At 39.9% G+C, this 24483-nt stretch overlaps 2 protein-coding genes across 3 annotated transcripts in view; one reads left to right on the top strand and one right to left on the bottom strand.

Annotated features, from left to right (window-relative positions):
* Positions 1-9565: 9565 nt before the first annotated feature.
* Positions 9566-21541, bottom strand: TIMM10 (translocase of inner mitochondrial membrane 10). 2 transcript variants are annotated; one of them, XM_081314993.1, is made up of 3 exons: positions 21391-21541; positions 19787-19887; positions 9566-9957 (listed from the first exon to the last, which is right to left on the bottom strand). In XM_081314993.1, the coding sequence occupies exons 2-3, from the start codon at positions 19855-19857 to the stop codon at positions 9756-9758; spliced, it is 273 nt and encodes a 90-aa protein (XP_081171119.1). In that variant the 5' UTR covers positions 19858-19887; positions 21391-21541; the 3' UTR covers positions 9566-9755. The 2 variants fall into 2 exon arrangements, with proteins under 2 accessions (XP_081171119.1, XP_081171120.1); XM_081314994.1 differs by lacking the exon at positions 21391-21541 and adding an exon at positions 20185-20204.
* A 2261-nt stretch (positions 21542-23802) lies between these two features.
* Positions 23803-24483, top strand: part of SMTNL1 (smoothelin like 1) — a 28921-nt gene continuing 28240 nt past the window's right edge. Inside the window, exon 1 of the mRNA XM_081313977.1 lies at positions 23803-23883. The gene's annotated coding sequence lies outside the window, so the exon portion shown is untranslated. The remainder of the gene's footprint in view (positions 23884-24483) is intronic.

Raw genomic sequence — 24483 nt, 5'->3', positions numbered from 1 at the left:
GACCAAATGGGGTTGAGGGAAGGGGGGTTGAACCGGGTACCCTTTATAAAATTTCAATTTGTAAAACAATACTAAGTCCTGTCTTGTATTCCCACAACCAAACATGTCCTAGTAAAGATTCCTTTTGGACTAGAAATGACTCCAAGAGTTTTTGTTTTCCTAAGACGTGGATTGGGGTGGGTCCTGACAGGGTGGGATAAATAACTACAGTGATATTCACGTGAGGGAAACTACTTGTTGCAACTATGTTAAATTTTTGTAGGGTAGTTTTAGTAGCACTGTAAAGTTAGGAAAATGATATAGGCCAATTCAAGTTAACAGCATGGTACAGCCTAAATGATATGTTATTTGGAAACTAAAAGCATTTATGGTTGCATGTGTGCCTGCACAGATGGAGGAAGCATTTAGTTACCATAAGACAAGTATAGATATTATGGCTCTTCAATTGAAGAGACTGCTAAAATATGATGTGTTTTAAGGCAGAAGGATAATTCACTAATTGCTTAGCAATATCCCTCAACTACAAATATTATTTCAGAGATTTATATTTCTATGCCTATTTAGGGCTCATGCAATGAGCTCAGTTGGAAACTGAACCAAGAAGTCTCCTCAGTGTTGTTTATTCACTTCAACAAAACTTCATTTTTTGAAAGTCTTCTGCTCGAGCCATTCTGTGCATCTGATGAAGTGACTTCAGCTCACAAAACCTCGTGCCTTTTAATAAAATTGATTAGTTGGAAAAGGTGCTACTGTACTCCTGATTTCTTCAGGAGACAGAATACAGTTGAGACTATGAATACTTGATAGGCTACATGTTTCCTATGTTACCCGGCTGTGCCTGACTGACCTCTCTCTTCCTCCCTTTCCTTCCCTTCCCCCTGCTTAACCTCACTGCAATTTGAATACTTTATGCCTCTGCGGAAGTGAACTGAAGCTCAAAAAAGTTTAATGCCTTTGAATAAAACTGGTTAGTCATAAAACTAGACTAACCACTGCCACTAGACTAAAATATTGGTGAAGGCTTTCATGGACAGTGTTTCTTGGACAATACTGCCCAACTGCTTATACATTCTGACTTTTTGCTGCAAGATGGACTGTGTCAAGTAATCTTCAATCCTAAAAGGATATTTGTATCCCTTGTGAAGTTGCTCTCACCAAGATATTGAATATGTCTGCCCAGTGCTCCATTTTGGTGTGATATTGAACATAGTTGGGTCCTATAGAAGATCTTTTCCAAACAAAACGGATATGTGATTATTTACTTATACAAAAGTTTTCAACTATTTATTACTATTTGTTTAAACACAGTTTTCTAACAGTTATAGCAGATGGGCAGCATATTAAGATCTTTTGGAAGACTGGTGCTTAGTATTAGAAATACAATCCTAGAGTCAGTATCCCAGTGGTGCAGAAATATCATTTTGAAATGCAAAATCCCCAGATTTGTATTCATCTGCCTAAGTATTACTAGCCAGAGCAGCAGCAGAAGACAAAACTAGACATAAATGCATCGTGTCCCTCTTTCCCCCAAAGTAATTGCTTAATGCTGTTATAGTGAAAACCTCTGAGAGCTGTTTAGATAATTAGGTCCAGCTGTTTGGCTCATTCTGTGACATGTTATCTCCACCATGGTATCCTCAAAGTGTTGTCCAGCAGACTGGCTCCAGGTGGTTAGCATTTTACTTGGTGGATATAGAAGTGAAATTCTTGCCCATCTGCTCTGATAAATTGTTCTGTACTTTGAGAAGGTTTATTGTATCTAATCAGAATTTAACACCGTAACTGAAGACTTTCTAGAATGATATCAAAAGCATTTCCTAGTCATATATGGCAGGGGTCCCCAACCCCCTGTCCGTGGACCAGTACCGGGCCGCAGCATGCCAGCAACAGGGCCACACAAACAAGCAAAGCCCCATCCGCAAGATGCAGGCAACACACAAAACCACGCATCTTCTGGGCCGTGGAAAAACCTCTCTCCATGGAACCAGTCCCTGGTGCCTAAAAGGTTGGAGACCTCTGATATATGGGATCATTGGTTTCAATCGGCAAGGCCTGAAAAAGAAAATAAATGCTTGAGTCAATCTGTTCCACTACATGCAGTCTTAATCATTTGGCTTACAAAAGCTAGCAGAAGAATTTGGCTGGCTGGTTTGAAAAGATGGGGGGTTATCTAAGTAGGGGAAGGGGAAGGGGGTGTTACGAAAAGTGATAGTACAGTTTCTTCAGATAAGGACTTCCCTGAACTCAGGTATAAAAGGCAATCAACCAGTTGCTTTCCGGACAAAATGCTGAGATAACAACAGGCAATCAGCTTCAAACACCTTGGAGAAATTATCTATGGATGATGTTCTGGAGGTAAGGTAAGGATTCTAGGCTGAAGTAGTCTTGCTAATCCTGACTGGGAAGGGAAGTAAGGTAACTGCCATCTTGCTAGCACACTTGTGTCTCTCACCAGTTTGTATTGACTCTAGATCTTTTTTTTGCACCAGCTACGTATTGTAAAAGTTGGTGACTATGCGATGGTGTGAATGCTGATTCCAAAAATTGGAGATGTTCTATATAAACACGTGCCTGTCTAATCTCTATATGAAGCTGCTAGGTGAGAAAACTAGAGTGGCACAGTATTGGAAAATGTATTTCTCCATGTCACCAGAATCAAATGCAGCTGTTGGATCACTGTTGAAGGCTATAAGAATTTGATGGGGAAACGACACACTAGGTGGTAGATCTGTGAACTAATCACAGTACAGGAATTCATATATTTTAGAGTACTGTCACTTTTGAAAACATTCAAACTGAAGCTTGTTCAAAATATAGTAGTGGCTTGGTACCAGAATCATGGCTGGTTTTAAAGGAATTGCTTGGTTTCTTCCATTATTCTTCCAGTCAAAGTTAACGCTAATACTATTCAGACATCTAAATGTTTTGGGACTCTTATGTTTGAGGGAATGCCTTTCCCCATGTCTTCACTTGCCAGAGTATTAAGATTTGCCAAGGAGCTGCTTTCTCTATTAGGGGTACAATACTGTATAATGTGGAAATGTGTTCATTTGTTTAAAACATATATAGCCAGCCATCTTATACCTCCCAGAAGTGCAGAAGATGGCCACCCAAAAAGCTAACGGCCCAGAAGACAGATTGCTTTTGTTTTTCATGTGGTTTTTCACTCAAGTTCAAGGTTTTTATTTGTGCTCTGTTTTTTAAGTAGATGGTTATTTGTTTCATTGCTTATTTGTTTTAGTGGCTGCTTTTATTGCCTTATGATTACCCGAGATAAGGAGATGTTGACATATATATTCCATTAGTGTTCAAATACGTTCTAAAAACATTTTTGATTAGAGATAATGCTGGTACATCCAGAAAGCTTCACGATGTAGGATATAGCTAGCAAATGCAGCATATGTATTACTCAGGTGTTTCTGAACAGCTGGGTTTGCACCACAAATTTAGTTATCATTAGCTTAACTATAATTTAGTCCATCTACACACATTTCTGCAATTATGAACACACCGGGCTTACGAACAACACTGAACAGGCTGGGTTCAGACAACATGCCAAGCTGAAATACGTTTGGCTAGTTTGTGCTTCAGCTATTAGTTAACAAATGGCTTGTCTTATGTAGGCATTTATTTGCTTTTAAATTTATAACTTGGGAACTTGTGGCTGCTGAACTACAATAACTATCATCTCTGACCATTGATCAAGCTACTTGGAGCAGATAAAAATTAACACTGAGCCAATGGGAATGATTTTGGATAAGGCACTCTCTCTCAATCCATCCTATCTTCACAGGTTTGGGAAAAACAGAAACTATCACTTTGCCTACTACCTTTCTTGAATGAAAGGCAAAATATAAATCTAATAAATAAACATTTTCCCATCTCTCCTTTAAAAGTGTTATTTTAAGTTGTCAATCCAGTCCTGCAGTTGTAACAGTGATCTTCTGTTTTAATGTTGTTTTTGTGTAATTTGATTTGTCTAATTGTTACATCAGGGATTCCTAACTTTTTGCCAACATACCTCCCTTTAGTGTAATCTTAATGTACACACTTCCCCTAAAAATCCAAACACCCAAATGAATACTAATGAACAATAAAAACAATACAATTAAACTTTATTTTCAATAAAGACATTAAAAAAATATTCACACCTCCTCTGGCTTCTATCTGCACCTCCCGAAGGCAGGCACACCTCACAATTTGGGAAATCCTGAGTTAGATTATTGTATTTGCCCCCTTCCCTTATCCATGTTGCTTTGAGATTTATGAATAGCATACAATGAAGCACAATTTTGGGGGAACAGTCCTTCCAATATGCCTAGTTTACCAGTTATCTAGGTTACTACACCTTGAAAACATTTTTAAACCTGGCCCATATCCACCTTACAGGCAGCTGCATCTTATTTACATTTCTCCTTTTTATTCACAAAAATGTATGTGAGATTGTGTCAGAAGCAACATATACATAGTCTTTAGCACAGCGCAAAAATATAACCCATTGCAGGTAATTTCAGTTATCAGGTATATAAGATCCTGCCTGAAATTCTCTCCACCTAATCTTGTTCTTGAAATTCCTAAATGAGCAGTATGAAAAATTTCATAGGAGAAAATACTGTACTAGATAAGGAAGATCTGGTTGCTGAGCATAAGAAAGTAATTATGAAATAATTCTCTCTCACTGAATTGAATAGGGGCAGCAACTTGGTTATCTGATTATTAGAAGACAGGGTTGGAGATTTAGAGGTGGTTAACCAGTGAAGTAATGTGAACCAGGAACTACATGCCCCTGAATACAGAAAAAGCATTGGTTAAGGTCAAGGGATGGGCAAAAAATGGCGATGCCACAATAGGTGAAAAAAAAACAAACCAAGAGATGCGGCTCTAAGCTTAATTGATCTGTAAACATAGCATAGACTGCTTGAGCCATACGTTCAGCTTTACCCTTCGCAGAAGAAACATGGATTTGCTTTCCATTTAGAAACTGTGGCAGAAGAGACTAGTGTCTATTGAAGCCCCTAATAAGGGAAATGCAGCTTTGTACTGCTAACATGACAATGGTAAGCATAAAGCTAATGCTGACAAGGTTTGGGGATCAACACTAATGTAGATTTAAACTTTGGAAGCAACAGAAGGGGACATGCTAAGCCACCCTGTCCCTATGTGAGGCTTATACCCTTAGGATTAATAGGCCACCATAAGAAATGGAGCTGGAGGGGGAAAAATGTAAATAAGGAAAGCATCAAATAGGAGGCAGAGCCAAAATGGGAAAATACAAAGCAATTACATATATGAGAGACTAGGGGGGGGGGGGAAAGTCACCCCATGACACCCCAGCCTGTTGAAGAAAAAAATTAGATTCTTGTGCATATTCCCCAAAAGGAATATCTATAATCTGGAAGACATCTTGCCTCTACAGCAGGAAAGGACATTTCCCCTCTTGTGTCTCAACAGCACACATATGCCCTGGCATCATCATTTTTCTGCGGTGTTCTCTTGATGTCACTTTCACCTTGTTCCCAGCCCACGATGACGATCTTAAGCTTTCCTGTGCTGTACTAAAATGCTGCTTTCCCCTTAAGCCAACAGTGTTCAGTGGCAGCTATGAGATATAGTTTGCTTTTGTTACCCATTAGTTTGGAAGGAAGTCAGGTGACTGCTGGGCCTTGAAAACAGAGACAGTAGAGCAAGGATAGGAATTGGCAATGAGGATGGCAAATTTCATGCCAGAGTCTTCTGCTAATTCATGGATTGAAAGCATTTCGGACCAGCAGTGGGTAAAAATCCTGAGACGCAGATGAGAATTTAGTTTGTTCTACAACATAGGACCAGTTTGTACATAGCCAGCATGAAGCCAGGACTTGCATGATCTGGGCAGAAAATACAATATGCATTTTTATATATTTTTAATTTGTAAAGTACCTATAAAATATGTTTATGGAAGCTACATAGATAATATATAGAACAGTACTGGGTCTATTGGCAAACATCGGCATGAAAATCTGTTTTTGACTCCTAATAGTTTTAACAATTGGAGTACAACTTACAAATGCAATTGAGCCCAAAATTTGCATTGCTAAGCAAGACAAGTGAATTTTGTCCCATTTTATGACCTTGCCAGTTAAGTGAATCACTGCTGTTGTTAAGTTAGTAACACGATTGTTAAGTGAACCTGACTTCCACATTGCTTGTCAGAAGGTCGCCAAAGGGGGTCGCATGACTGTGGGACATTGCAACCATCATAAACACATGACAGCTGCCAAGCTTCTGAATTTTGATCATGTGACCAAGTGGGATGCTGCAAATCATAAATGTGAACTACGGTCCCAAGTCACTTTTTTCAATGCTGCTGTAACTTCAAACAGTCACTAAACAAATGATTGTTAAGTCAAGGACCACCTATAGTACTTCCCTCTCAGAGAAATTAAATTGAAGAATAGAAGTGAACTGTTGTGAATCAAATTCCAGGTCTTATTTGAAACATCTTTCCTTCTCCCACTTTTGCCCAATCATGCAATCCTGTGAATGTCTTGCAAAATTTTGCTGTTGCTGCTGTGTATTAAACTCTGGTTGTTCTCCCCAGCCCCCGCAGGGTGCATGCAGGGATCCATGAAAGCAACTGCAGCATAGCATCCTACCCTGGGTAGAAATAAAACCACAAGCAAGGGTTGCCAAATAACTTCCAGCATGTGGTTTTAAATAACTTCTAATTGCTTTAAGCAGCTCTAATTGAATAAATCACCCTCTGGCTAAGTACTACTATTTAATTAGAAAAGGTAGAGCGAGTCTAAAAGAAATCTAAAGGGCCCAATTATGAACCATACTCATTAAAAAATTAGCCATACCTTAAAATTTATTTGTTTGTTTGATAAAGTAGTGCTCACAAGACTTTGTTGACCACCGACCCCTGCTGGCCATAAGATGTTAGCAGTGTGCTTAGTTAGATGTCTAAGGTTTGGGGCTCAGAGATCTTTTTTTTTTTAAAGAAGCTGTGAGTGCTGACACAGAATGGCAATAGTGAGGCTAAAGAATTAATAATTTGCCTGTGAAATTAAGTGCCAAATAGAGGGGTAGCGAATACTGAAACCATGGCTTTCTGCTTTCGTACAACCTCCATTTCATAGAGTGCAAGAAAAAAAGCAAATGGTTCTTCTGCTTCCACCAGCCAACTCATTTCTTCTACTGCCTAATCAATGCTAATCAGCTCAACTCACTCCTTACAAAGTACCAATCACCAAGTTTTGTTTCACACTTGTGTGTGTGTGTGTACATGTGCAGATGACATGTAAACCTCTACTTTACTGCCAACCTTTTTTCCTTTCGCTTCCCCGTGGTCTCCTTAAGCCAGACCTCTTCCACTGATTTTTCTATTTAACTGCATTTTCTTTTTTTTTCTTCATGGTTTTATTTTTCTCCCTCCCTTACACACACGCACCATCCTGGACCAACCCACGCTTTTTCACCTTCCTCCCATGGCCTCCATCTGTTTTTCCCTCCCCCTTCACATTTTTCTCCTACAAGCCACAACAGGCATAATTTAGCCTCCGCAACCCACAAATATGCTGTGAAATCCAAATGAAAGTGGGTGTGTGCGTTAAGGACCCAGAAAGGAGCACCAAGCAGGCAAAGAATAATGCTGTTTTGAGAGACCATTTTTAAAAATATCAGTCAATCTATTGCGGGGGGGGGGGGGGGAGAGATTGCATAGTGAGCCCCTTGGCAGGCTTCTGAAAGCACCTGTATGTTCATAAATGTCACACTAGAGACTGCAGCACCCACAACAATGCAGAAACACAGAGGCACTCTTCAACAACTAATGAATTACAAGTGCATTTGAGGCAAAAAGCTATTTGGAAAGCAATCACGTGCCACACCTTATTTCCAGCAAAATTAAGACGACATGAAGAGAAATAGGATCTCTGCTTCAAATTACAGAGAAATTGTATACTCTAATAAAAAGCTACCAGGAGATAACAAAAGATTGCTGGTTCAGTAAGTACATCAAAGAACAGTAGCTGTATTTTAGCCAAGAAGCCAGCAGGTAATAATTTGAGTAATCTTTCTTTGAAGAAGTGGTTGAATCAGAAATCGCTTATCAAATAGTGTATAATTCTCAGTACAGCACTTGATCTCTGCCTGTGTCCTTTAAGAGTTCCACATACTAGGGTTCCTATTTTCTGAAATCTGCAAACCAACCAAGCAATCCTGGGACCTTCAAAGTTGCAGACTTTAGTTCCCCCTTCTGATTGTCTGTTGCAACTGCAGCCAGTTTATCAGAGAGCCCAATCACGGAAAATACTTTGCTCATATCAATTACTTAAACATTAACTATTACGTTATTAAAGGGACGCGGTGGCTCAGCGGGTTAGGACGCTGAGCTTGTCGATCAGAAGGTCGGCAGTTTGGCGGGTCGAATCCCGAGTGCCGCGTAGCAGAGTGAGCGCCTGTTACTCGTCCCAGCTTCTGCCAACCTAGCAGTTCGAAAGCACGTAAAAATGCAAGTAGGCAAATAGGGACCACTACGGTGGGAAGGTAACAGCGTTCCGTGCGCCTTTGGCGTCTAGTCATGCCGGCCACATGACCACGGAGACGTCCTCGGACAAGCGCTGGCTCTTCGGCTTTGAAACGGAGATGAGCACCGGCCCCTAGAGTCGGAAACGACTAGCACGCATATGCGGGGGAACCTTTACCTTTATTACGTTATCAGGCATTATCACATAGGCCAGCATGTTCCTTTTCCTTTGTGGAAAAGTCTGCTTCTGAAACATCTCATATCTGAAATTTGGAGCAAGGGAAGATTCCACCCCTCCCCATTCCCGACATTGGCTGGTAAATTGGATTGTTTCCCTCCCATTTAGCTTGGCTGACTACCTAGATTAGCTGAGAGATGGTTGTTGTGTCACGCAACGCACCACTCCCATTCCCTATGGAAGTGAATTAAGTGGTTCCACATGCTGCAGGAGAGGGACTGCATTAGAAATGCCCTTAATTCCCCTCAGCTCTTATGACTCTAAACCTTTCTTGAAGGTGTGGACCTCAACTTCCAGAATTCCAGCAATGATCATATTGGCTGGGGAATTCTGGGAGTTGAACTCACCTTCTCTCAAAGTTGCCAAGGCAGGGAAACACTTTTCTAAACAGAAACGCCCGCAGTTCTTTGTCGCCAAAAGCAAAAGGGGGGCACCTGGGGAGATGCACACAGCATGTCTACAAATCTGTTTGGTGTACACTACGGTAAACAGATCTCGGGGGGGGGGGAAACACAGCAACTGCTCTAAGGAAGTAAAAGCAGGTGCTACTCAAGTACCCTGCCTAGTCTTGAATTTGAAATACTAAACATAAAATACTAAACTAAAATACTAATAAAGAACGGTGTTTTAACTAAATGAAAACTGGTACGTATGAAAAATTATAAACTGCTTCTTTTTTTTCTGTTAGTGTACCAAGGGAATGGAAACAAGCCAGGAAAGTCTGTGGAGCTAGATAATGTGTTAAAATAGCCCACTGAGCAAACCCAAAGGTTCAGCTTCCAATGTTCAAGGAGAAAGAACAAGCTAAGAAAAGGGTTCCAGAGATGACCTTGTTTTCCTTCACGAGGCACAATCATTTATTAGGCCTAAAAAAGGAAGGCAGAGCTTTAACCCCCATTAGCAGCTGGTGGAGAAAACACAGTATGGATGTTTTATTGGCAAAAGCAAGAACTGACACCAGTCCAGACGCAAGGTGTAGAGATAGGTGGGAGAATCAGAAGCCGGACTTCAGGCAGCTCCGGTCCCTTGCTGCATCCGTTTCATCAGCTCTTCATCCTGCATTGAGAGTTCTGTCAGTTTCTTGCCCATGCGCTCATGAATGTCCAAATACTTGGAGACACAGCGATCCAGGCACACGGATTCCCCTTTTGACAGTTCAGCTTCCTTGTAGTGAGGAGGAACACATTTACGATGGCAGGCATTGGTCATTCTGTGACAGTGCAAGAAGAAAAGAACTTGAGAAAACAGTCCTTTTTCAGACTTCTGCATCTGCTTTTTGTCCTGACAACATAAAACATCTAAAGACCATCATGCCCACAACTCTTAATGGTATCTAAAATGTTTCCTCTAAGAGTTTAACAATCCCTGATGCAACTGTGATTTCTTTAAGATCAAAATTACAGAATGAGCCCTTCTTGATCTACATATAGTCTAGACCAAGGGTCTTCAAACTTGGCCCTTTTATGACTTGTGGACTTCAACTCCCAGAATTCCTCAGCCAGCATACCTGGCTGAGGAATTCTGGGAGTTGAAGTCCACAAGTCATAAAAGGGCCAAGTTTGAAGACCCCTGGTCTAGACTATACTTTTGTACAGGAACTATCAATTCAATACTGAATTTTGTAAAGTGGACACTGCAGACTCAAAGCACCCTGAGTAACTTAAGTTTACCACATCTTAATATTCTAATCCAGATGACACTATGATGGAATGAGTAGCAGCACTTCATTCAGAAATCCATGTTTTGTCTCGGTAGCTGTAATATGGCAGGTTTCTTATTTTATTAATAATTCTTCAAACGCTTCTCTGCCATCACTACCATCTTCTTTTAGCTGCCATTCACAATCCAGTCAGTCAGACACTTCCAGTTGCAGGTTGTAAAACAGACCATGAATTACTGCTTATTCAAATGGGTTAAACTTAGAAAATCAAAGAAAAAAGCTATATGAGTAAAACATGACCTAGAGGCTATATAGTTAAAACACAAGGTCAGTGCATGGGTACAGATTTAGTATACTTAAATTATGCAAAACTAAATCTATGGAAACCAAAGCAAAAACAAATGAGCAAACCAAAACCCCCCAAATTTTACCAAGGAAAAGATTCAAGTGTCTTTCAGAACAAGATGTCATGATAGCTGAGGAAAGATCAAGGAAAGGAAATAAGGATGTATGATGACTGGACACAGATATTCGATATCAAAAAAAGGGCACAAAAAGTTAAGATTGTGAATAGAGGAGTATCAAGAAATAGAAAAGCAGCTATAAAAAAACAGAAATCAAGGGAAAATTTTCAGCTAGGGTAAAATATTCAACAAAACTTATAGAAAATACCCGAATGGGAAAATGAGATCCAAGGAAGATGAAAAGACTACACTGGGATCGTTTACAAAAGAGATTGTAAATTGACAGAGACATTTGAAGGGAGAGAGAATATATTTAGGAACTAGCTCAACAAGAACGTGAGCCCCTAGAATAGCTTCAAACAGGAATACATCAAATGCAGATGAAATGCCCACTGAATCCTTTAAAGCTGCAGGAAAAGAGGTGGTTAATGCTAACATCTCTACATGAGGCTTAGACAGTTGCAAACAAAGTGTATCTACCTATACAGTACTAAAAACAGGGACATGTAAAAGTATGCAGAAATTACCAAATTCCCACAAGCTAATAAATAAATATTTACTTAACTTCTTACAAAAAACAGCCATAAAGGTAATCCTCGCTTTACGACCACAATTGAGCCCCCAAATTTCCATTGCTAAGCAAGACAGTTGCTAAATGAGTTTTGCCCCATTTTAAAACCTTGTTATAATTGTTAAGTGAATCACTGCAGATGTTGAGTTAATAACATACTTGTTAAGTGAATCTGGCTTCCCCATTGACTTTGCTTAAAAGGGGTGGGGGGGATCACAAAAGGTGATCACATGACTCCGGGACACTGCAACTGTCATAAATACATGCCAGTTGCCAAGCAACTGAATGTTCATTACATGACCATGGGGATGCCGCAACAGTTGTAAGTGTGAAAAACAGCTTTAAGTCACTTTTTCCGGTGCTGTTGTAACTTCCAAAAGTCATTAAATGAATGGTTGTAAGTTGAGGTTTATTTGTACATGGAAAGACAAATGCCAAATAAAAAAGGATGTTTTTTTAAAAAAATAGAGATGTGCAAAACTTTTCATTTTTAAGTGTTTCAAACATGAAATTTCATGAAATATCCTGCTTCAAGGGCAAAATTACTGTTTTGGATTGGAAATATTTTCCCAAATGCTTCAGGGAATCCATTATGCTCAAGACAGGGAGTATTGTGAAGTTCTAAGAATGAAAAATATCCAAATGAAGTATTTTGCAAATGCCTACAAACTCAGCAAAGAGATACAGGTAGCTAGTGTTAAGAAAAATAATCGAGACAGTATGAGAATTCAAGAGGAATATGTCAGATCATGGAATGTATTAATGATTCATATTAATGAATCAGAATACGATTAATCAGTTGAGTAATCTTTACAATGAATGAGAAGCTATTATAAGAATGTTTAAAATAGAAATGAGACAAGGAAGCGTATTGTCCTCATATTTGTTTACCTTGTTCAGCAAATATGTCATATAAAAAGCAGAACAGAAACAATTAACAGTTGAAATTAAAACTGACTAAACAGCAAGAATTTGAATGTGTGGTCAAGCTGTGCATTACTTTGGATTCTAAAATAAATACATTAAAAAACTTTAATTCCTTAAATGAGGTCCCAAGGAAAAGCATTTTTTTGCTTCCAGATCCAAAATAATGAACAGCCCTAACATACAGCCATATCAATTTATTAGCTGCAAGTACTGTATTTTCTGGCGTATAAGACTACTTTTTAACCCATGAAAATCATCTCAAAAGTTGGGGGGTCGTCTTATATGCCGGGTCGTCTTATACGCCGGAAAAAAAACATAAATCAGTCGAGCGTCCCCGTTCTTGCAAAGCCGGGCCGCCCCGCGCAACCGAGCTATCTCCGGCGTGGCTCCAGGCCGCCAGGCCGTTCCAAGTTCCAGAAACTTCCGGGGACTTCTGGCGGGCCTAGCGCCCCTCTCGCCCGCAGACCACGCAGCGGCCCTCACCAGCCGGCCTCGGCATGGCTGCCCCAAGCCCGCCTCTCCAGCGCATGTAAGTATTTTCCGGTGTATAAGACGAAAAACCTTAAAAAATCTTCTTAAAAGTCGGGGGTCGTCTTATACGCCGGGTCGTCTTATACGCCGGAAAATACGGGTAAGTAAAACTTAGATAGTTGAAAAACATAAAACAAAAACTCTGGATGAATATACTTACCAACATCGCAAAATGCCAAAGGCACAAAAAGGGAAAATTAGAAAGCAAATAGCCTTTCTCCTTTTCCTTTTTGGTATTAATTTTTTTTCTTTAATATGTACAAACAATAATAATACAATACACTACACTACACTACAGTACAATACAATACAATAGTGCTTAACAATATTAAGCACTATACTACCGTGTGTCCCTGGAAATAAGACCCAGTCTTATATACTCTTTTTTTTTCCTCCAAAAGAGGCACCAGGTCATATTTTGGGGGGATGTCTTACCCACTTACCTTAGGACCACCACAACCAGGCCACTCACGCCCCGACACCCGCCTCGCACGCGTCGCCCCCGGCCTCCATTCTGCAGCCGAGAAACGAGTTCTGGCTTGACATGCAGGGTGCCCCCTGGCCTCCGTTTCACTGTCAGACGCCTCGCCCCACCTCGTACAACCAGATGCAATGGAATGGGTGGGATCTTAAGTAGGGCTTATTTTCAGGGAAACATGGTAAGTTTCAGACAGAAACTTATCATATAGTTTGATGTATCTTGCTGTATCATAAATACATGCCAGTTGCCAAGCGCGAAAATTTTGATCATGACCCTGTGGATGCTGCAATGGTTAGTGTGAAAAATGGTCATCACTTATTTTTTCAGTGCCATTGTAACTTTGAATGGTCACTAAATGAATGGTTGTAAGTCAAAGGCTACCTATACTCAAATAATACAATGTACCAGTTATGTTTACAATAATGCAATAAAACAAATTATAAAAGATTTTTTAAAAAATATGTAACGTCGGCTTATATTTAGTGAACATACAGCTTGCGGCAAAAAAAGTAACGCAATCGTCAATTTCATTTTCTTCAGAACAGATATGGAGGGATACTGCACTCAAGAAACAAAACCTAAGACTATTCCTAGAAAGAAATGGCAAACTTAGAAACCATCATGGAGGATTTCAATAACAAATGTCAGCATAGTTAAAGCAATAACTATGATAGGGTACGGTAAAAAAAAATGACACCAAGAGAAAGAAGATAGATACCTTCAGATTATGGCTTTGAAATGATTACTAAAAACACCACGGCATGCAAGAGTCATTGGTCAATTAGTCCTGCACCAAATAATGATTGGCATTTGCCCTGGATGATAAGCAGTAAAAGATATGGATGGTCCAATCCTAACAGCCTTTCAAAAGGCTGTGAAGAATTGCCTCTTCGCTCAGAGGCTTGGCCAGACTGTAGTTATTGAAGCTCTAGTCTGTATTTATGACGTTGGTATCTTCTGAGATTTTTAATGAGGGGCCCAACTTGGGTTTTTATATGACTGTTGATATTTTTTATTTCTTGTCGCCCAGAGTATCAATGCATAGATAGGCAAACCTTATAAAGTTAATATAGCAGTCCTCCGCTTACGACTACAATTGAGCCCCCAATTTCTGTTGCTAAGCGAGACAATCGTTAAATTGAGTTTTCTCTCATTTTACAATCTTTCTTGCCACAGTTGTTAAGTGAATCACTGCAGTTGTTAAGTTAGTAATTATGGTTAAGTAAATCCGAATTCTCCAATGACTGTCAGAAAGTCGCAAAGGATCATCACATGACCCCGGGACACTGTAACCGTCATAAATATGAGTCAGTTGTCAAGCATCTCAATTTTGATCATGTGACCATGGGGATGCTGCAGTGGTGATATGTGTGAAAGACAGCAATAGCGATAGCACTTAGACGTATAAGTGCTTTACAGCCCTCTCTAAGCTGTTTATACAGTCTGTGTGTTGCCCCCAACCAATCTGGATCCTCATTTTACCGACCTCGGAAGGATGGAAGGCTGAGTCAACCTGGAGCCGGTTAGAATCAAACTGCCAAATTGCTGACAGCCGGCAGTCAGCAGAAGTAAGTAGCCTGCAGTACTGCATTCTAACCACTGTGCCACCAAAATGGTCATAAGTCATTTTTTCCAGTGTCGTTGCAACTTTCAATGGTCACTAAATTAACTGCTGTAAGTTGAGGACTACCTGTAAATAAAAATAAAGAATTGAATAAGCAGATACTTACATACTTTGGGGATATGATGCAAGTAGTGGATAATAAATATGTTTGGCACGTTTATGGAAAAAGTTGTCGGTGGATGGGATTGAGGGGAGCCAACATAGTTTTCAGTGTTACCACCAGATTTAGACTTCCCAGACATCTGTTCTTACCTGTTCCTTTACCATATGTTACTACTAGTGTGTGCCAGTGCCAGTTCCTTTTAGTTGTACGTTTGCTTTTCAAGATTTTTATGTTTTATGTTCTTTTATGTTTCCACAGATTCATGAATGTCTGCTTAGTTTGCAGATATAAATATATACATATGTTTATACATTTCTCAGGAAATAAGAAGCCTGTGTCAGCATATAAAAAGCCTACTCCTATGAAAGGTCAATGGAAACCAGGAAATTAAGGAATATGCAAAGAGAAGCAAAAGAGGAAAATCACAGGTATCTTGCATTTTTATATTTATTAACCAATAACAGTAACTAGGGACGCGGTGGCTCAGTGGGTTAGGACGCTGAGCTTGTCAATCAGAAGGTCGGCGGTTTGGCGGGTCGAATCCTGAGTGCCGCGTAACAGAGTGAGCGCCTGTTACTCGTCCCAGCTTCTGCCAACCTAGCAGTTCGAAAGCACGTAAAAAGGCAAGTAGAAAAATAGCGACCACTACGGTGGGAAGGTAACAGTGTTCCGTGCACCTTTGACGTCTAGTCATGCCGGCCACATGACCACGGAGACATCCTCGGACAAGCGCTGGCTCTTCGGCTTTGAAATGGAGATGAGCACCGGCCCCTAGAGTTGGAAACGACTAGCACGCATGTGCGGGGGAACCTTTACCTTTACCTAACAGTAACTAGAGATACGTTGTAATGGAATAGGTGGATGACTGTGAGGAAATCCAGGAAACAATAAGAGAAGAGAGGCAGGAGCCCCATGTGGCTTAAAGTGAGAGAAAGAAACTTAGAAAAGACCTACCCTAAAGCATCAAGCAATTAAAAGTGATGGTGGGAAGTTTGGACTGTTAGACTTGCAAGATTGTTAATTCATTCATCTAGTCTTGTTTCCTATCTGATTAACCTGGGAAGACCGACATCAATCTTGCAAGACTGAAAGTACTGTACAAAATTCCTGCCCCCACTTTTAACTGCTTGAAGCAAAATTGGCAAAGATTGGTGACTATTCCCCAAATTTCGGCCAGCATTCTCTTTTTGGATATAAGGAGAAATTGTCAGTGCCCTCTGCAGTTGGGACAGGTGCTTCTTGAGAACAGACTGCAAGAACTGAGCTTTTTGCAGTTGAATTGAGTGGCTCACAGCCGTAATACAGTCTATATGGACACAAAGTCTACACAAGCTTACATTCTTAAAAGATTTTGGATGTAACCAATTTTGAAAGTTGTTTTTTTTTTGGTAAAAGTACCTTTGAATAAATTGGAGACAGATGTGGGACTGATGGACAGAGAGTTGTAAAAAAAGTCATAGAACTTTGTTCTTGCATATGATAACCGCAGCAGATAACTTCTCATTAGTATAGTGGTAAGTATCCCTGCCTGTCATGTTGGAGACCAGGGTTCGATTCCCCAACAGGGGGCTTTCAATGCTTCTAGATTTTTGTGGTCTATCCAAACCTCTAAGAGGATTTTACTGCCCTCCAGGAATTGCCTCCACATAAGGAGGGCCCAACGAATCACATAGGCTTCCTTCTCCCAGATAGCCCATCATCACTCAGTCTCGGAGAGCTTGCAGGAGGTGTAAGCACATGTCTGTAATTCTCCCTTTGCATTCTTCTGAAGCAGCACCCCTCCCATGGCCATATCACTGGCGTCCGCTTGTATTACAAAGGACTCATCTAGGTCAGGGTGTTTTAGGACTGGTTCGGCGGTGAAAAGACGTTTGAGCTTCTAGAATGCAGCTTGGCACTCCAGTGACCAGTTTAGGGGTTGGCTGGGCCTGGGTTTAGCTTCCCCTTTCATTTTTGGTAAGTTCATGATCGGTAGGGCTATCTGAGCAAACGTGGGGATGAACTGACAATATAAGTTAGCAAAGCCGAGGAAACTTTGTCATCTCGTTTGTGGACGCTCTCGCTCTAGGATCACTCAGACCTTCCCAGGATCCATTTCTATGCCGTTCTTCGAGAATCATTAGCCTAGATAGTCCAAGCTGCTCTTAGGGAAATCACATTTGGACAGTTTCGCAACTGGACACGTATGCCCAAAGATGAAAAGAGTTAGCAAAATCTAAGAGGGAAGAATGGTTGGTGAAGATGATTGGAAGTTGCTGAGATGGCCAAATTGTCTTCTTTGATTAGAGAAAAGCCACTATCCATGTTAATTTCTGACTTATGGCCTTATTGCAAAAAAACAGAAAAAAATGAACTTATGATTTATGGTTTTGATGATTAGACAGGATATAGACGATAGAAAGAAGGAAGACATGTTGTAATTTTAGCGAAAAAAGGACATTTATAATTGTCCTTATAACTGGCATAAAGAAGTTTGGAAGCCGCTTCTTTGTATCTTTTTCTTTATTTTCTCTTTTTAAAAACTTTTTCCTTTCTTGCATTTCTAGCTTTCTCTTTTGATTTTTCTTTTTCTGTCTTACTTGATATATTAGGTTTTATCTTCTTTTTAAAACTTTGAAAGCTACAAGTCACTATTAAGAGACAGGTTGAGATGGTGAGACTTTGCTCATTCATTCACTAGGAATCAAACCTATGGTGCCATTTTAGTACACTATTTCAAATTCATCATGTCTTTATCTCTCATCCAAGGCTGATATCCCTAAACTTCCCATCTCTTCTTATGTAGATTATTTTAATGCAAAATGTTAAAATTTTGCTTTGAACACATGAGTTTAAAAACAGCCTAAGTTTTTCTCAGGAAAAAGGACAAGTAAAAATACAAAATATCCCGCATAAACATACTTCTAAAAAACTGCAATTCTATGCATGTATAATCAAGTATGTAAATTTACCCAGTTTAGAGGAGGTGGAGCTAACCAATAGTCAACTCTTCTTTTTAGACTCCAACTGTAAAAGGAAACCACTCCTACACTAGCATATCCATTAGTTTGTTTAGTTTCTCCAATGGGTACAAATGAAAATACAGTGCAGCTAGGTCTTCCATTAACTCCTGCATGTTGGCTATGACCATAAAAAGGACCATTTGAACAGATTCCTTTTGCTTTTCATCATAAAACATATGCAACGGTTAGGGACTCAACCATTCCCAACAAACATTTATGTGTTGTGTGTGATTCTCTTATCCATATTATTGATAAGCACATTGTTTAACACTTAATGAAAATATTATTTAGTAATATTTTCTTTAGTTGTAGTATTACTACTAAACTGATCTGTTAATCTGTCCAGAAACACATTATGGGTTAAAACAGACTAGACCATCTTTTTAGGCAGGTGCCATTTTGGCATATCTATGATATTTATCCCCACCTAAACCCTTCATGGACTCCAGGAAGTTAATAGATAACTAATATTAAATAAAACAGTGATAATAAATACACAGCTATATTAATACAAAAAATATTTTAGTTACCATGTTTCCCAAATTCAATAACCCTTTACAACTGATCCATTCATTACTCAACTATCTTCACTAATTACAGGTTCAATTTTAAGTTCTTTCTATAATTTTACCTCTAACAACCATTTGAGCATCAATAGCACTCTCTTTATTATAAGTATCTAATCAATAGTTCCCAAATAGTGGACCATAGATTCCTGGAAAACTGCAGAGTCATTGCAAGGGGCCTACAATACACATGAAACATAAAAAACCCACTTATACAGTTTTTCTGTTGGGAGAGGTACTGACACAAAAAAGAAATCTGCCTGGATTGAAGTGGAACGGAGTAAAATACTAGGCTGCTCTAGGAGGAGACTAAAAGAAACAACAGCTGCCGGTTTGTCTGATCTCTTCTTTTTTCCTGGGTAATGCTAGTATTTCTCTTTCTTCCAGCACGCAAGTCTTCCTGCCACACTCAATGCATTGTGGCTGGAAACTGCTCATAAATGCTCTTGCCCCATACTAGCAATATTACTGTACCTAGACTTCCCCTCTGTTTTGTTTGCCTCCCAGAGCTATTCAGTTATCTCACCAGGCTTCTTAGGTATTTCATCCGCTCCAATTTATTTATTTATACTTCATATTTCTAAACCGCCCACCTCCCTCAGGCCAGTGTATAATATAATACAACTGATAAAGAAAACAATATTAAAACTAAAAAATAAATTATGGTTAAAATGATAAAATTATAGAATAATGACTATTAAACATCAAAAGATTAAAAAATTCCATATTATATTTTTTCCTTCTCTCATAAACTCTCTGGTACTATGCTATCCTTTGTCGTTTGACTTACTGCCAGGGCTGCGGAAGTAGAAGAGCCCACACCTTCTCAGTCACCAGCATCTCCACAACTAAAAGCTCCTAAGGCTGTGTCAACTCACCTGAGTGACAAGAATGGAGGTCTCAGTGAGCTCCAGCATTTCATGTTATGGCCATTCCCTAGCAGAAAACAGCTTCCACCATCAAAGTTCAAAAACACTTGGGAGTTTCCTTATAAGGATCTAAATAATTTTTGATATTGTGGCATCAACTTGGATAATAACTGTTAGGTTTTTCATGGAGTCATAAAGCTAAAATAGCTTTTAAAAATCTTGTACTTATAAATGTTAATACCTGTTGTACATATCAGCCATCATCTCCACTTCCAGCTCAGCTGCCAGCTGCTGAGCCCGCAGAGGATCCATCACACCTTCAAGTAAATGGCTCTTTTATAGCTGGAGAACACAAATATTAGAAGCTAGTAATTCTATCAACATAAAAATATGTAAAGGCACATTCACTAACTCAGTAAAATTGTACATGTTCAGTATTTTAGAAACCTGTTTTGATAACCTAGTTCTACTTGTAATCTAATAAAATGTGTGAGTGCATAAATCACTTCAAGCCCCATTTCCCACTCTAACCGAGCATTGTCATGGCAAGAAAAAGCCTTTATATCAACTCTTGAAGTAGAAAGAGATGGGAAATAAAGAGCCTCAAAGAGGAAGGGAGGAGAACAAGATGGCACTTACCTGATAGAAATTAAATTTAATTTGTACATATTTTAACCTTGTATTTTATATTTTAAATGTATGTATCTTCCTTCTAAGATGGCGGCGCCTGGAATGGCTGCGGCTGCATTGGCTCTTGAAAGCGAATAGTTTTGGGAGGGATAGTAAGGGCTATAAGCCACATGAGCAGGAAGATTTTAACGTGTTTGAGCAACATGGTGGAACTAAGGTAACATACGACATACGACCAACAATCTTTGCTGGCCTGGCGAGTTTCTAGTTGTTTTGGAACTGTTGGTGAGACCGTTAAAAGTCGTTGGCGCTGTTTGAATTTGTTCTGCCAGCAGCAAGATCTGACTGCTGGCCCAGTGATGGATTCTACTGCAAATCAGGGCTGTTTCCAGAGGACGAAGAGAGGACCTGGAGCTTATGGAGCAAAGGAACTGGATGAGGCTGTCCAGAGGAAGAGAGAGAGGCTTTTGGAGGAGTTGGTGGCGGCGGCAGCAGCGTGCTCCAGGGGCGAAAAGAAGCAAGGCCTCTTTAAGGAAAGGGTGGAAGAGTCAGGATCAGAAAAAGGAAAGAGGGCGAGGTTGTCAGAATACAAGCTAACTTGAGGGCTAATCCACATGGAGCCCCATTTCCATCTGTCCTGTTTGCCATCGTTCACTCCCTAGAGACTAAAATGGACAATGTGAAATTTGAGCGGGCCCCGAACAAGGAGTATATATCGGAGGTGGTGACCCTTTGAGAGCTGTATGCAACGAAATTTCATTTTGATGTATGCCGATTGGTGTACATTCAAAGTGACAATAAGTGCTAAGCTTGTAAGCCGCCCTGAGTCTTCGGAGAAGGGCGGGATATAAATGTAATAAAAATAAATAAATAAATAAATAAATAAATCATCATCATGTCATGTAGTATGCTTTATTTTAATTGTGATGGTTCTGACACCAATAAGTACCTGATAGAAAGGACTTCCTTTCTTAATCTTCTACTTTTGTAAATTTTTGTTATATTGGGAAAAATTAACTGAAAGTCTTTTCCTTTTTTAAAATAGCAAACCTATTGGTGTTTCCTGCCCTATCTTCCCCTTTTTCAGAGTCTGTGCCTGCAGCCTCGTCTGCACCAAAAAGACCCCGCTCCATCCGTTTTTTGCGGGCTAGTCTCGCCATAAACATTTATAAACGCCTCAACAGCCTTCCCGCTTTCATCGCTAACAAAACTCACCTTCGGCCCAGGTACCAACCGGAAGCACGAGGAAGCAGCACTTCCGCCAGTGTGCCTTTGGTTTCACTCCCTTCTTGGATACCATAGAAACTTCCCAGACGGCACCATGCCTTCTCTAAGAGGCCAGCCAGAGAAGTTCTCGAATTACCTCTGTCCAATACTGTAAGGCTCTTGACATCACGTGCCGGCTCACAGCTACTGCGCAGCTGCACTGTGATAGAAGCGGTATTCCTATTTCAAACCATAGAGAGGAGGAATCCGCGAGGAGAAGTCTTGAGATACGGTGGTTAGAGCGCGGGATCGCGACTATCTGAATTCACAGCCGGCATGGCCGCTAGCTGGGGAATTCTGGGAGTTGTAGTCCAAGAGGTGAAAGACGTCTGTCCTGATGTTCCTCAGCATCGTAGGAAAGAGATCGGATGCTTTTTACTGAGAGAAGGGAAGGATAAATTAGTGCTACTGTTTCATCAGTGAATCTTTGCACGAGACTTGGGGTGGTTTGTTGACCTGGTCGCATTTCCAGCAGGCGCTGATGATTCACTATACCAGGGGTAGGCAACCTTGGCTCTTTTATGACTCGTGGACTTCAACTCCCAGAATTCCTCAGCCAGCTTTCTGGGAATTGAAGTCCACGAGTCATAAAAGAGCCAAGGTTGCCTACCCCTGCACTATACCTAAAGCTTTTTCAGCATCGCTTTTCTGAGTTTGAGCGATGGACGGAACTCTAAACTAATCAACCTGTCCGGGTTCGCACAGCACATAGAGTAAAATGTAGTTTCCAGTCACAGGAAACAAAGCTTGCACTTTACTCAACTTTGATCAGTTAACACCGTTGATCAATTAAGAAGCCTTCCTGAAGGAAAATAAGCATATAATCTGCAAAGATAAATAAATGAATAATAAATAAATCCCACCTTTTTAATAGAGGGAGAGAGAGAGAGAGAGAGATCAACTGAAGATGATGAATCCTTTCTAGCACTTTTGGAATATGTCTATGTGACTACACACATATATACAATAGAATAGATGATGAGCTGTCAACTTCCTCAAAGGCTTTTTGAAAATCCAACCGTATCCAAATCTCTCAAGACTCTTGGAGTAAATTTAGATATTGTAGGATAAGAGGATCTATCGGTAGATTACATAATTGTTTAAAAAGCAGCAAACAATGTGAAAAATAAATAGGCAGTTTGCTTGGTGAAGAAAAATAAGAACTGAAGTCCATCAAGAATATATTTTGGGATCAGTGTTTATTTATTTATTTATTTATTTATTTATTTATTTATTTATTTATTTATTTATTTATTTATTTATTTATTTATTTATTTATTTGATTTATATACCGCCCTTCTCCTGAAGGACTCAGGGCGGTGTACAGGGCAATAAAATAAGAATACATTAGTTAAATAATTTTAAAACCCAAATCCATCAGGCCAGGCCGGCTTGTTCGAATAGATAAGTTTTTAGATCACGCCGGAAGGAGCGAAGGTCGGGGGCCATCCGGAGTTCAGCTGGTAAGCGGTTCCAAAGGATTGGTGCACCCACAGAGAATGCTCTCCCCCTGGGGGTCACCAGCCGACATTCTCTGACCGGTGGTATCCTGAGGAGGCCCTCTCTGTGGGAACGTACCGGACGGAGGGACGTTGACGCCGGCAGTAGGTGCTCCCGCAGGTAATCCGGACCCATGCCATGTAGGGCTTTGTATGTGCTGTTAACATAAATCAGCTTGACTTAAGGGTAAGCAGCAAGGCAGGCAGCCAGGTTTACAGTTGATAGCAATTGGTAGTTATTCAGGGAGATGTTTTCAAGCTGAGGTAAGACCCTCATCTGCCAGGTATACTTTAATATGAATTCCAGATACCTGTAGTCCAAGCTCAGTAACCCTAGAAAAAATCCTAGTTGTTATATAATGTTGAGGGTACAGATGGATCCTTAGCCATCATTATTTTCTAAAAAGGAACTGCATTAGTTAATCTGAATATGACAAAGCAATGAACTTTTTCTGTTCTGTGGGCTTTAAAAATGTAGTTGAAAGAGCTATTCAACTCATTAAATCTCTTCTTCCTAGTGTTATTCTCGCACTATGGCAGGGTCCACTTACTCAGTTCATTAGGTCTACTATATAAACGTGCACAGAATACTAGATTTCAATCTTTCTATTTTTCACACAATTATAAAGCTTTTGTTACTCTCTTCTCCTTGGGCAAGTTTATCATCCAAAGATAACTGAAAATTTAATAGGATTAGGGACTGACAGTACAGAATATATTTGTTCACTTATAGAAAAAAGAGATTGTAAATTGACAACTTTGGAAACAGAATCATCTATTACTTTCCATCTGTCTCATCAAATATAAAGCCAACATTTTGGTCTCCTACAGATTCTTGGCAGCATGCCCATCACTATGCCTGACGAACAGAACACCATGGTGCATGTATGTGATAGTGCCCTAAGAAGATATTTTATTACACCCTAATACAGGAGAGTGACAGGTATTAGTCATGGAATATACGGTAAAATATGATAAAGTGTTTGCTGGTATTGGGCCAAAAAAAATGAGATCCAGCACAGGCAGCAACACTTATTTTTCAAAATGTTACATTGTTGCATTTATTGTTGTTTGAAATGTTGATGACATCTATTATACCAGCAGCCCCAACATGTATAGAGTAGAGTAGAGTAGAACAGAGTAGAATGGTGACCAAAATTGGTTGCAGTATTTCAGATGTAGTCTTACTAGGGTTTTATAAAGTGGTAGTAATACTTCACGTGATTTTGATTCTATGCCTCTGTTTATACAACCCAGGATTGTATTAGCTTTTTTGGCTGCTGCTGCATATTGCTGGCTCATAGTCAAGTGATCGTTCACTAGGACTCAAAGGTCCCTCTCACAGTTACTGTTTTTGAGCCAGGTCTCTGTACTTGTACCTTTCTGGCACTAAGGACCAGTAACGTGGAAAAAGATTTTTCCACAGACCAGGAGTGGGGGTGGGAGTAGAATGATTTCATGCACAATCGACTAAAAAGCCAAGGACAAGTAGCAGTCTGTGGCCTGGGAGTTGGGGACTCCTTTATTATGCCACTCCTAAATA

Source organism: Vipera berus (genome assembly GCF_964194415.1).
Source record: "Vipera berus genome assembly, chromosome: 1".
NCBI classification, from domain to species: Eukaryota; Metazoa; Chordata; class Lepidosauria; order Squamata; family Viperidae; genus Vipera; species Vipera berus.
Note: the sequence above shows the minus strand (reverse complement) of the source record. Positions and strands in the feature narration are given on the sequence as shown.